Source organism: Saccopteryx leptura, chromosome 3, assembly GCF_036850995.1.
Source record: "Saccopteryx leptura isolate mSacLep1 chromosome 3, mSacLep1_pri_phased_curated, whole genome shotgun sequence".
Classification (NCBI taxonomy): domain Eukaryota; kingdom Metazoa; phylum Chordata; class Mammalia; order Chiroptera; family Emballonuridae; genus Saccopteryx; species Saccopteryx leptura.
Window position 1 is genome coordinate 114,259,406 of NC_089505.1, and position 12,869 is coordinate 114,272,274.

General features: G+C 44.2%; 1 protein-coding gene across 2 annotated transcripts in view; it reads right to left on the bottom strand.

Annotated features, from left to right (window-relative positions):
* Window positions 1–5,773: 5,773 nt before the first annotated feature.
* The window catches only part of TRIT1 (tRNA isopentenyltransferase 1), a 64,822-nt gene continuing 57,726 nt past the window's right edge, over window positions 5,774–12,869 (bottom strand). For both annotated transcript variants that reach the window (XM_066375946.1, XM_066375945.1), the window contains exons 9-11: window positions 11,668–11,777; window positions 11,232–11,349; window positions 5,774–8,993 (exon numbers count right to left, since the gene is read on the bottom strand). In XM_066375946.1, the coding sequence (XP_066232043.1) occupies window positions 8,824–8,993; window positions 11,232–11,349; window positions 11,668–11,777 (398 nt within the window). In that variant the 3' untranslated portion in view covers window positions 5,774–8,823. The remainder of the gene's footprint in view (window positions 8,994–11,231; window positions 11,350–11,667; window positions 11,778–12,869) is intronic.

Sequence of the window (12,869 nt, forward strand, 5' to 3'; positions counted from 1 at the left end):
GGCTATTTCATGGTTTCTTGATAGGCAGAAGCCATTCTAACAGGTTTGAGATGTCCTAGCACTTTTTTTTTTTTTTTTTTTCTTTTTTCTGAAGCTGGAAACAGGGAGAGACAGTCAGACAGACTCCCGCATGCGCCCGACCGGGATCCACCCGGCACGCCCACCATGGGGCGACGCTCTGCCCACCAGGGGGCGATGCTCTGCCCATCCTGGGCGTCGCCATATTGCGACCAGAGCCACTCTAGCGCCTGAGGCGGAGGCCACAGAGCCATCCCCAGCGCCCGGGCCATCTTTGCTCCAATGGAGCCTCGGCTGCGGGAGGGGAAGAGAGAGACAGAGAGGAAAGCGCGGCGGAGGGGTGGAGAAGCAAATGGGCGCTTCTCCTATGTGCCCTGGCCGGGAATCGAACCGGGGTCCTCCGCACGCTAGGCCGACACTCTACCGCTGAGCCAACCGGCCAGGGCCTCCTAGCACTTTTGAACTTAGAATCAGAGAAAGTATCAGCACAACCTCTCAGATGTAAAAGTTCTAAGAGGTGAAAATTGGTGCTACTGGCAGCCCTGTCTCCCTTCTAGAGAAAGTGTTTGAGAGAAGGCAGAGAGGGAGCAGTGGTGGGATTCAAATAATTTAACAACCGATTCTCTGCCCTAATGACCGTTTTAACTATAAAAAATGATACACTGAAAGGTAGTTTATTTCATTTATTTAATTCTTAGAGGTATACAAAACTAGATTCTGTTATAAGGAAGAGTTTTAAAATATCAATGAATAAATATTAAATACCTGACCAAAAAAAAAACACAATAAAACTATTATTTATTTCCAATGACAGCTTGTTACCCCCTGGTTGTTTAGCACTTTTCCTCTTTACATTACGTTTGTTTACTGAAGTAACAAACGTGAGGGAATTAAAATGTAGTATTTCATCAAAGGTATAATGAGTTTTATGAAATGAATCAATATACAAGCATAGTTTCATTAAATTTTTTTCACCTATGGATGGAATGAACATTAGTATGGGCACTTAGAATACACTGTTGTGCAGACGAACATTAAAAAACAGTAAGGGAGGCCCTGGCCAGTTGGCTCAGTGGTAGAGCATCGGCCTGGCATGTGGAAGTCCCAGGTTCGATTCCCAGCCAGGTACATAGAAGAAGTGCCCATCTGCTTCTCCACCCTTCCCCCTCGCCTTTCTATCTCTCTCTTCCCCTCCCACAGCCAAGGCTCCACTGAAGCAAAAGTTGGCCCGGGCGCTGAGGATGGCTCCATGGCCTCTGCCTCAGGCGCTAGAATGGCTCCAGTTGCAAAGGAGCAACACCCCAGATGGGCAGAGCATCGCCCCCTAGTGGGCATGCTGGGTGGATCCCGGTTGGGCGCATGCAGGAGTCTATCTCTCTGCCGGCCTGCTTCTCACTTCAGAAGAATAAAATCAAACAAAAAATAACAGTAAGGGATATAACTTTGTGATTTCCACATTGGGTGGTTGCCCAGGTGCCCACCTTAGGGCAAACCCTGATTAAAAGTGCCATTTTAACAACCAGTTCACCAAACTCAACAAAAGATTAGGTATCAGTTCTACCGAACTGGTGTGAATCAGCTGAATCCCACCATTGCCAATACTGTATCCCCATCATACATTCACCTTTTTGCTTAAGTTAGTTTGGGTTTGGCTTGTTTCATTTGTGATCATGAGTCTTAACATAAACATCTTAGTGAAAGAGTTTCTTCAGAAATCTTTTTTTACTGCCTGACTGGTGGTGGTGCAGTGGATAGAGCGTTGACCTGGGATACTGAAGTTTCAGGTTCGAAACCCTGAGGTCACTGGCTTGTAGCTTGAGTGCAGGTTGCTGGCTTGGGTGCAGGATCAACATGATCCCAAGGTCACTGGCTTGGCTTGAGCCACCAGGTCAAGGCACATATGAGAAACAATTAGTGAATAAATAAAGTGATGCAACTACAAATTGATGCTTCTCATCTCTCCCTCTTCCCATCTCTCTCCCTTCCTGTATGTGTGTGTGTGTGTTTCTCTCTCCGCAAAAATAAATAAAATAAAAAATAGAGCCAATAACAACAATATCACCTCATTGGACTGTTGAGAACTAAATGAGTTATGTGTAAAGTACTTAGAACATGATTGGCATGTAGTATCTATGCGGACTTGCTAATATTATATATAAACTGCTATGGGAACACATAAGAAGGAGAAACCAACACTCTCTAGAGGAGCCAAGACTTGTCTAAAGAGAGGACATCAGACTTGGGGGCCTTGAAAGATGAGCAGGAGTTTACCAGGTGAAGAATAGGGTAAAGGGCATTTCAGGTGAAGAAAACAGTTGAAGCAACCATGAAAAACGCATATGCATTAAAATAATAACAAATAGCTGAAACTTAGTTGGGTGGCAGATAAAGCCTGAGGCACCGTTTTTGGCCATTAGTGCTGTGGACGGACAAACTAGTCTGAGCGTGTCCTGATAACTTTGGGAACTGGCACCATACCATAAACCAACACTTTAGTAGCATTAATCATTTTCCCCCAACAAGGCAACTCTAATTTATAGCTATGATTTACTCGGCACGCAGTGCCAAACACTATGCTGTTTTCAAAAGGATGTCTTCATTTAACCCTTACAATGCCCCCCCAAAATGGAGATAGTAACTCCATTTTATATATGAGGAAACTCAGGCTGCCTGAGCACTTTTCCCAAGGTCAAGCAGATAGAATATTAAAGTGTTCAGCTGCAAGTACAAATAGTTTTTTTCCCACATAAAAAGAAGTCTGGTGGCAGGCAGTTACAGCCCTTTGTTCAGTGATTCCACAATGCCCTGACACCAGCGCCTATCTGGCCTCCCCACCCTCTCTAGTGTTAGCATTGGCCCTAATTCTCCTTCAGTCTCACGTTCCATATGCTTTTAAAATTCTCGTCTTAAAAGCTTACCAGCCAAGATTTTGTCAAGCTTTACTTTCTGAAATATTTCAGAGGTCAGGTCATACAACTCACTGATCTCACAGATGGGGAAATGGAGAGACTTGCCCCTAGCAAGCTTTCAGAGCTAATTAGTCAGACCAGCCTGGAATTTGGTGCTCTTTCCATGTTACTAATTTAGTGGAGACTGCAAGTTGCCCACCAAAATCTGTTCTCCCATTCTTTCTTGGCACATGGCTAGACTACATTTCTCAGGCTCTTTTGCAGGTAGCTTAGCTGTGGCCATTTGACCACATTCTTGCCAATGGAAAGAGAGCAGACGTTCCCGCACCACTGCAGGGCCTGCCCATAAGGCATCAGGTGCGCCTCCTCCATGCTTTGGCCCCTTCCCACCGGCTAGAACCAGTGATGGCCCAGCTTCAACCACGCAGGTGATGACAATGCCCCTGCGCGAAACTAGAGAGCAACATGATATAAGGGACCTGTGTCCCTGAGTGACCGCTTGGAGCAAAGCTGCCCCACTGACCCAGACTGCTCACTTCACAGAAATGCTAACTCCCCTCAGAGTTTGTTATGTGAGAAACAAACTTTTGTTCTTTAAACTGCTGTATTGTTGAGTCCGTTACAGCAGCTTAGCTTTTTACCTAAATAAAACCATGTAACTTCCTTTGTGCGTATTCAGAAAAACTTTACAAATGTTCAATTAACCTTTTTTTTTTTTTTTTAAAGAAAATGCCTTAACGTCCCAAGAATGTGATAATCAAATAAAGAAATTCCTTCCTGTAGCTTCTGTCCCAAGATGTCTTTGTCTGGTTAAAGGCTACTTAATAATTAAAACAGATCTCTTATGGAGAGACCGCTTAACTTTTATGCTGGCATGCAATTAATTCAACCAATATTTTTTGATTTCTAAATGCTGGGAATATACAGGCAGGTTCCTACATTTTTAAGAGCTTGCTTTCTAGTGAGTGCTGCTTTTAATGTGCTGTTTTGTTTTAAGCTGAAAAATCCTCTTTGTAGAATGTGGAACTGAGGCTAAGAACATAAATAATTACTAAGAGTTACAAAGGATCAAATCGTGTGCCTATAGATCAACTGTTCTCTTGTTTAGCTCTAAAAATCAAGCAAAATATTTTAAAGACTAAGAATCCCGCTTTCTTTTCAAAGTATTTCCTAACCTTAGAATATTTTCTGAACAGTAAGAAGTGTTCAAAGCATAGTCAAGATTTTTATTTTATCATGTCAATTACATCTCAATAAAACTGGGAAGAGATTTTAGATGGACCTAATCGCTTGCTGAATGCTGGAATTAATTACCAAAGCCATTCAGACAGTACTGCTACTGCTCAGACTCTGGGCACACGGCCTTATCCAGGGATTAGCTAAGGCCAGATGGACGGTAAGAGAGGGCATTCCTGGTCCACACTCCAGGCTGAACAAACAGCCCACGGTAGTCTCTCTGTCCTTCCCCACTCTCAAAAGAGACTGCTATGAGGTTTAGTTGTTGAATGAGAGGTTTGTCCTGGCTTTGCTGTAACTTGCTCTGACTGCGGAACATTCGTATTTTGGGCCTCAGTCTCCCCTGTGCACAAGATAGGGCTCCTTTCAGCTAGAAAGAAATACTTTCCTCCTCCATACTCAGCAACAAAGTCATTCAGAGGACAACAGGCAGAGAAGGGAAAACTTACCCCAGGGCAATGCCTCAGGTCAGGGGACCATGCAGACTTCCCAGGCTCTCAACTGCTGGGGAAGAAGTTCCATCTTGCGGAAGAACAGAGGCACTGGGCACAACCACAGTGCCTTCAACTCTGACGGTGCTTCCTTAGCATTAGGATTAGGCACACTTCGTTTTTTTCTTTCAAGAAAGTCCTGATTTCCAATGCCAGGAGCTGTGCTTTTCAACTGATGTTCCGCAAGAATTTTTAAAACATGCAATACCTGACTATTTGGTCAGGGGCACTGACCTCTTTTCCCTTAGACTATCAAATTAAAAAATGACTACAGCCAGCACAATAGCCACCCACTGTGAATGAATCAATATTATACCTACTATTTTTTTTGTCAGACTGACAAAAAACGTATATTTGGGTGTGCAGAATTTTAGTGATTAGTTTGTGTGCCAGGAGATGAAAAGGGTTGACAATGGCAGTCAGAGAGACAGCGGTGAGTTCACTGGGAAGCTGCTGCCCCAGGTATTTCAGATGGAAGGATTAAAGGCTTTCCGAGGTAGAATTATTAAAACTAGTTTTTCCTGCTTGTCCACTGAAACTTTTAAAAAGCTTTAAAACACATTTAGCAACTCGAGTGAAGAGCATTTCAGAAAGACTAAGTTTCCTCCCTGAAAACAGCCAGCTTAACACAGTGCTTAACAGCCTGAGCTCTAGAGTCTGCCAGCTGTACCTCAGTACCAGCCTCGCCATTACCAGCTGTACCCTCTGCAAGCCTGTTTCCCCCACTGGGCAACAGGAATAGAAAAGCATCTCCCTCCCACGGCTCTGTGAGAAGATAATGTATATAAAGTGTTGGTCCTGCCTGACTCACAGGAAGTTTCATTCCCCACTTCCAGTGGGAAGGTGTGGCTTTCCACCCCGTTAGCTCCTGAAGTAGATAATAAACGGACTGGGAAAATTATACCATGCTTAATTGTAAAGAACAACACTGGGGCCTGACCTGTGGTGGCGCAGTTGATTGAGCATTGACCCTGGAGCGCTGGGGTCCCTGATTTGAAGCCCTAGGCATGCACGGTCGGGGCACATGTGGGAGTTGATACTTCCTGCTCCTTCCCCCCTTCTCTCTCCTCTAAAATGAATAAATAAAGTCTTTAAAAAAAAAAAAAGAACAACACTGGGTAGATACAATGCTAATTTATTCTTTGACCAGAAAAATATTTATTTTTGAGATTCAAATCAGTTATAAAGCTCAATAAAAACTCAAGGGGCCAAGGACATCCTATAGGCTGGGGAGAGAGGGGGAAGAGAAGCCACTGAAGTCAAGCTGAGAAAGCCAGCTCTCCAGGTCACTGAAACCTGCATCCCAGCCCGACTCTTGCCCCAGCATCATGCTGTGCCACGTGAGGTGCCTCAACACACCTCCCCATACACACACACACACTCCCACACAAGGCAAGGCAGAGCCTCACATTACCTGCTCTTACAGCAAGTGTCCTTTCTTTGCAGCCCTTATCACAGCTATGATTCTGTAATTATTTGATCAATGTGAACTTCTGTGATCACCATTGTGTTCCCAGAGTCTAGCATAGCTCACAGCACATAATGTGCTCTAAAATATTTGCCGGCTGAATGAATGGGCTGGCCATAGTTTGAGAATTCCTCAGGGGCTGGTTTAGGCTTAAACCCTTGCAATCAGTATATGAAGGTGAGTATACGGGGGACCCTAGGGTGATGGTCAGGGACAAAAACAGGAGACCTGACAGAGATGGCAGAAAAAATTCATGCATACCCAGGTACTGCCAATAGGTAAGGTGACAGTTGAAGACAGTATATGCTATATTCTTTTGGGCAAGGGAATAAATAAATAAATATCTGTATTTGGTTTCGCTTAAAAACTTGAGACACATAAAAACTGGCAAGTGATTATCTATATAGGGGAGGAGAGAGGACATGGAGCTGGGAGCAAAATTTCTCAATAAATCTTTTTATATCATCCTGATTTCTGAACTATGTAAATAAATCTGGTAAAAAAATAAAACTTTAAAAAAATGTTAGGGATAAAAGAGAGAGCAAGGCTACGGAATGCAGCACTGTTTAAAAGGTCCAGTGAAGTATGACAGTCTTTCCCTTTACCCATTACAATACATTTACCAAGAACTGCTTTTCAAGGTCCAGCAGAAATGCTCCTTCCAAGATCCCTTCCCCTCCCCTCCATCCCCTCCAAAGTGAAATTCTACACAGTTCTTATGGCCTCTGATATTCTCTTACCTAGGCTGGGTGTCTGTGTATATATACGATATTTATAAGCTCCCTGCAAGCAAGAGCCACATCTCCTTTATCTCTGTATTCCCTCTTGCCTAGTTCAGGGCCTCTCATACTGTAGACTCTGAACAAATAGAATATTGCTTGAGAGGGGAGTTATTGCTTAATGGGTACAGAGTTTCTGTTGGGGGTGATGAAAAAGTTTTGCAAATAGCACTGATAATTGCACAACATTGAGAATGTAATTAATACTGCTGAATTATAAACTTAAAACTGCTTAACTCTAATATGCATATATATACTTTTTTTAAGTGAATGCAAGTCTATCTTTTATTATTATTATTTTTTACAGAGACAGAGAGAGAGTCAGAGAGAAGGATAGATAGGGACAGACAGACAGGAACAAAGAGAGATGAGAAACATCAATCATCAGTTTTTCGTTGCGACACCTTAGTTGTTCATTGATTGCTTTCTCATATGTGCCTTGACCGTGGGCCTTCAGCAGACCGAGTAACCCCTTGCTCAAACCAGATGAGCCCGCGCTCAAGCTGGCGACCTTGGGTCTCGAACCTGGGTCCTCTGCATCCCAGTCTGATGCTCTATCCACTGCGCCACTGCCTGGTCATGCTATATGCATACATATACTTACATATACTTAACACTGTTTGCAGGTCAAGTCATTCCAGAAAGAGAGCATCAATGGGAAATAACTTAAGTCTCTAATAAAAGACCTTCTCCAGATGTCTTCCAATAAACATTTGCTAAATAAATGAACAAACAGCATGATCATATAAAGAATGTCAAATGTGAGAAAAAGCCATCTGCTGATAACAAAGCATACTGAGTACAAACTAGACTTGAGCATACATATCTTTTTAAAGACTAAAGAGGCTCTTGCAAACTTTTTCTTTACTTCTCATTAAAAATATAGATAACTCTATAGAAAGACAATAGTGATAGTAACTATCACACACGAGGACATCAACAAATGTCAAAGTCTAGTTTGTCAAATCCAATGTCACAGCCACCTTGATTGGACTCTCCTTCTCTACGGAATTCCAAGAACTGGTTTGGTTCACTTAATCATCTCATTGGGGCCAGTCCTTTCTTGCCACTCACACAAATTCAGAACTCTCTGATATGTCAGGCTCACAATAATTCAGTCATCTATATAATATGTCTTGAAATTATAGATATTTTTAGCCAAAGTCAGGGACATAAAACTTCTCTTTAAAGGGATATAGTGAATCCTGGTATTCATTACCAAAAAAATCCTCAAGTGTAAAAAAGGACAATTTGTGCCTCTTTCAAAAATAGAACCTAGAAGGTTGAAAGAAAAAAATTACTTCCTGAACTCATCTTTGCCAGACACATCAGCCACACAAGACCTGTCAAGACCTGCTGTTTCGCCCTGGCTGGTTGGCTCAGCAGTAGAGCGTCGGCCTGGCGTGTGGAAGTCCCAGGTTCGATTCCCGGCCAGGGCACACAGGAGAGGCGCCCATCTGCTTCTCCACCCCTCCCCCTCTCCTTCCTCTCTGTCTCTCTCTTCCCCTCCCACAGCCAAAGCTCCATTGGAGCAAAGTTGGCCCGGGCGCTGAGGATGGCTCTGTGGCCTCTGCCTCAGGCACTAGAGTGGCTCTGGTCGCGACAGAGCGACGCCCCAGATGGGCAGAGCATCGCTCCCTGGTGGGCGTGTCGGGTGGATCCCGGCCGGGCACATGCGGGAGTCTGTCTGACTGCCTCCCTGTTTCCAGCTTCGGAAAAATGAAGAAAAAAAAAAAAAAAGAAAAGAAAAAGACCTGCTATTTCCATGACAGAGAAAGTGACACTTTGGAGACACCCCACTGACTGAAAGAAAATGGTGGGAGCATTCTGCACAGCACTCCTCCGCCCAGACTGGGGCAGACATAACCCTCCCGCTGGAACTGGATCCCCGCCACCTCCGCAAAGGCCACCGGACATGTCTCTTAAACACTAGATTTCAGCTCTTCATCATTCTGGCCTGAGGATCCACTCTCTTTAAGCTCTTTGACACGGTCTGGGGAAAAGCTCTGACTTTCCACAGTGGTGATGGCATCCGAGTCCAATCTTCTTCTTTTCTTCAGTTGGTGCAAGTGGGATTTGGATTTTATATGTGCTGAAACAACAACAAAAACTCGTTAGAATTTTCGACAATTAATCCTAGAAGCACATAAAACTATGCAACTTTTCTCTTTAACATAACAGGATCAGCACGTATATTGGTGTAGCTGCTTAACAATTTTACAGGAAGAATAAGTCATATGGCCAGCTAGCAAGCAAACTACAGCAAGCTGCCAGAGCAAGTGTACCCTGCTGGGCACTTTACAGCACTAATCCTCCCAATAATCTTGCAGACAGTACTATTTGGCTCATTTTACACAGGAGGAAACTGAAGTTCACAAAGGTCTTACATTCTCTCCAAGGTACACAGCAGATGAGTTTCTCAGCTCATCTATAGCTCCAATTTTCCAGAACCAGGACTCCCGATTCAACTTTTCAGTATGGGGCTTCCTGTTACAGATACATTTCAACTCACACCATAAAAAGTTACAAATCCAAATCCTTGTCTGTATTGCAGGACACTTGCCGGTCCTGTCATGGGTCTGCGGCACCCAGAGATGCCTCCCCACTTCCCACTTCTTCCTGCACACATAAGTTGCCCCCCCCCCCCCCCATATCTCTCTGCCTGGGTCAGATAAGCCGTTTGAATGACTAACCCACAAGGCTCACATTATCCAAACACACAATGCTCCGGGCAGATAACGAGAAACGAGAAACATTCTTTTCTGAGATCCCTTTGGAGGGTCCACAGTAGCAGTGAAGCTCCTGTTGCCTGATATCAATTTCTGACCTCTCACTCCAAAGACAATTCCCACCCTCTGCCTACCTCACACAAGCTCCTTTTCACTGTCCTGTTCTTTTTCAAGAAAATTACTTGGGAAGACGCCCCAAAATAGACAACTAGATTAAATTCTGTTTTCTACATATTTAAATCATAATTTTTAAGGATTTAGAAGCACAAATAAGTATGGGAGGTCAAAGAAGAGTTTACTTTAAAGAAAAAGTCAGCTTTGTTCTCCAATTAGAGCCTAAGGCAAAAAAAAAAAAAAAAAAAAAAAAAAAAGCGTTTCTAGACTGGCTCTCCATGGCAGCAGGAGATAGGAGCAAGGACTTGACAGATGGCACTATAGAAGGGCTTAGACAAGCTAAGCTCACAAAGGCTCACAAATGTTGCTTCTCTAAGGCTATCCCTGAAGCACACTGGAGAAATCGAACCACTAAGTTTCCTTTAGAAAAAACAATCAGACACTCTCTCTCTCTTCCCCTTTCATCATTATAAACCAACGACAATCGAGGCTTCTGCTGCTGCTTGGGCAATCACAGCCGTCCCCAGTCTCTGACAATGGAGTTCATTTTGCCAGAGTTACCAGTTAACAGAACTAATCATTCTACTGGTTGGTGTGGAGAGAAAAATCTACTTCTAAGAGAATCCCATGTCAAGCAGCGCCCTGAACAGAAGGATTCCAGGCACTAGGTAGTCCGACTATGCATAAAACAAATGAGTCTTAAACAAGTCTCTAAATGCAATGTAAATTCAAGGCCTGGAGACTAAGGGCTTTTGGGCTTCGACCGGGCGACTACAGAAATCCAGAGGGAGCACAGTGTGACTGTGGCAGAGGCAGATCCAGCCTCTAAAACAGGGACAGAACTTCGTGCCGGACAAACCTTGATTGGTCAGAAGTATCTTATAAAGAAGTTATTATCTGTAACTACCTTCTTTATACATGACTGACAGCCTTGCTTTCACACTTTGCTAGTTGTTAAGTGAAACAACACTTTTCATCAGTTTTAGCAACCACCACCATTTCAACATATCACCTTAAATATTACTGAGGAGACACCACTTCTGAAGCATGTATGCAGGAAGAGCAACTGCACTGCCTGCTCCCTCCTGGCTGTTTGTGCTTCTGTGGTTTCTTGGGTGAGCTGCCTGGCTTCCCTTACAGTCCAACTCACCCCACTGAAGTCTAAACGTGACAAGTGAAGGAACTCCTATAATAAGGCAGGTCACAAGAGTCAAAAAAGTTCTGGAAATTAAACTGTAGACCTTTCAGTATAAAAATATCTACTCTGAAGCTAAAGAGCATATGATCTTCCTCTGAAATTCAGAATACAGAGCTAACTGTCCTATTCGGGAAGGCACCCATGAAATTTGAGTACAGGCTCTCAGGGGAGTCTGGCCCCCCCTTTATAAATAAGCAGACGCCAACATTCAACCTAGCAAAGACCTCACATTTCATGAGTCAGTGTGACCCACCCATGAGATTTCTCTGTGCCCTTCCCCAGACTCTACCTGTCCATTCTCGGTCCCCAATGATGATTCGATCACAGAGGTCACATATGTGATAACTTCTCTTGTTCTCAGTTTCATTGCATGGCATCTTCACTGGAGCAGCAGCAGGCTTATGGCCCTGCCAGAAAAAGGGGAGGATGGGGAGAAGCATTCAATTCAAAGAGACGTGGATATCATTCTCTGATATTGAGGAGAGTAGGATTGTCCCATGATCCCTTTCCTCATCCCAGAGAGCAGGTGGGCTGTGAACAGATTTTAGCAACAACCTTTCTGAATATGAAAGTAGAAACGCAGCCTCCAGGGATCTAAAAGCAGCCAGCCCTTCTGCGCTACTCCATAGAAAAGAAGGCTTGGTTTCTGACATAGCAAGAAAGGTGTAAGGTAAGGAAAGCTGTCTGAAAACCAGACAATAGACAGTACCATGATTAATAATCACCTGGATGAAACTTCGCACAATTTCAAGAGCAGGTTCAAGAACAGACTCCTCCCATTTTGACACATCAGATACTTCTAAGCCATATACTGGGGGGACACTGGGACCAGGTCCTAATGATGAGAAACAAAAGTTGTGAGAGGTCAGCCTCCAAGACCTAATCTATTCTGCTGCCAGGACTTCAAAACCCTCAAGGGAAACATGGAGGCCAAAGCAATTAACATTCTGACCATGCCATTCATTCTAACCAGAAAAACAAACCAGAGAGCAACATACAATCCAAGAACGACTTAGAAGGTTGACTGGTCTGTAGCCAACAAGTCTAGCTATATAATCCAGAGTCTCGAGTGTAGGATCTTCCAAATCAGTCATGAACACAACACAGAATAACAGCTCTAATGACCACTGTTTGGGCTACAATATAAAGACAGCACACCATAGGAGGGAATAAACTAATAGCTTGAAGTACTTCTAAGTGGAAATTAGACTGGAGGCAGCCAAGAGTACAGCTATTGGCATTTCATCCAATGAGCCAACCATGTTTAGTCTCTGCTGGTAGCTTCCCCAGTCTGTGGACATACTAAATTGCCTTCCACAGCTAGGTTAAGTGAGTTGCCTAAAGACAAAGAGCATTGCCCCATGGACAAAAACATCAAAGTCTTCAGGATGCCAACGGCTGGCAGGTGCTAGCCTTTTGATTGTGCCAACCACAAATAAGATTCTTCTTAAAGTGGACTGGGCTGCACCTGCCACCACATGGAAAGGTGAGACTGGGAGGGCGCAGGCAGCATCCACAGCACACCTGGCCTTGGCTAAGCTCTGCACCTGTTTCCAGGCCACTCTATATTTTCCTTTCCCCTCTAAGTCCTTTGTTGGGCTTCTGTGCCCTGTCTAAGCACCTTTCAACAAGTTCTCGGCTCCCAGCTGCTATTCCTGGCTTGAGTCCAAAGCCAAGCTGGGGTGGGGAAGTCCCTCTGGCTTCCTGCCAGAACCATATCCCAGCAGGCCAGCCCTGGCCAATCACACACAGCTCCTGATTTGCAGGGCAGCTGTGCCTTTCACACCAGCACCAGGACTGGGCCGGCACACGCATGAATGAGGAATGGGCGTATGATGCACTGTGCCATCAGCCCCTCCTGATTCGGAGACGGGGGAGTTATTGTGGCTCTACCACAGGAGGAAGTTCCAAATCATTACAAAAAACA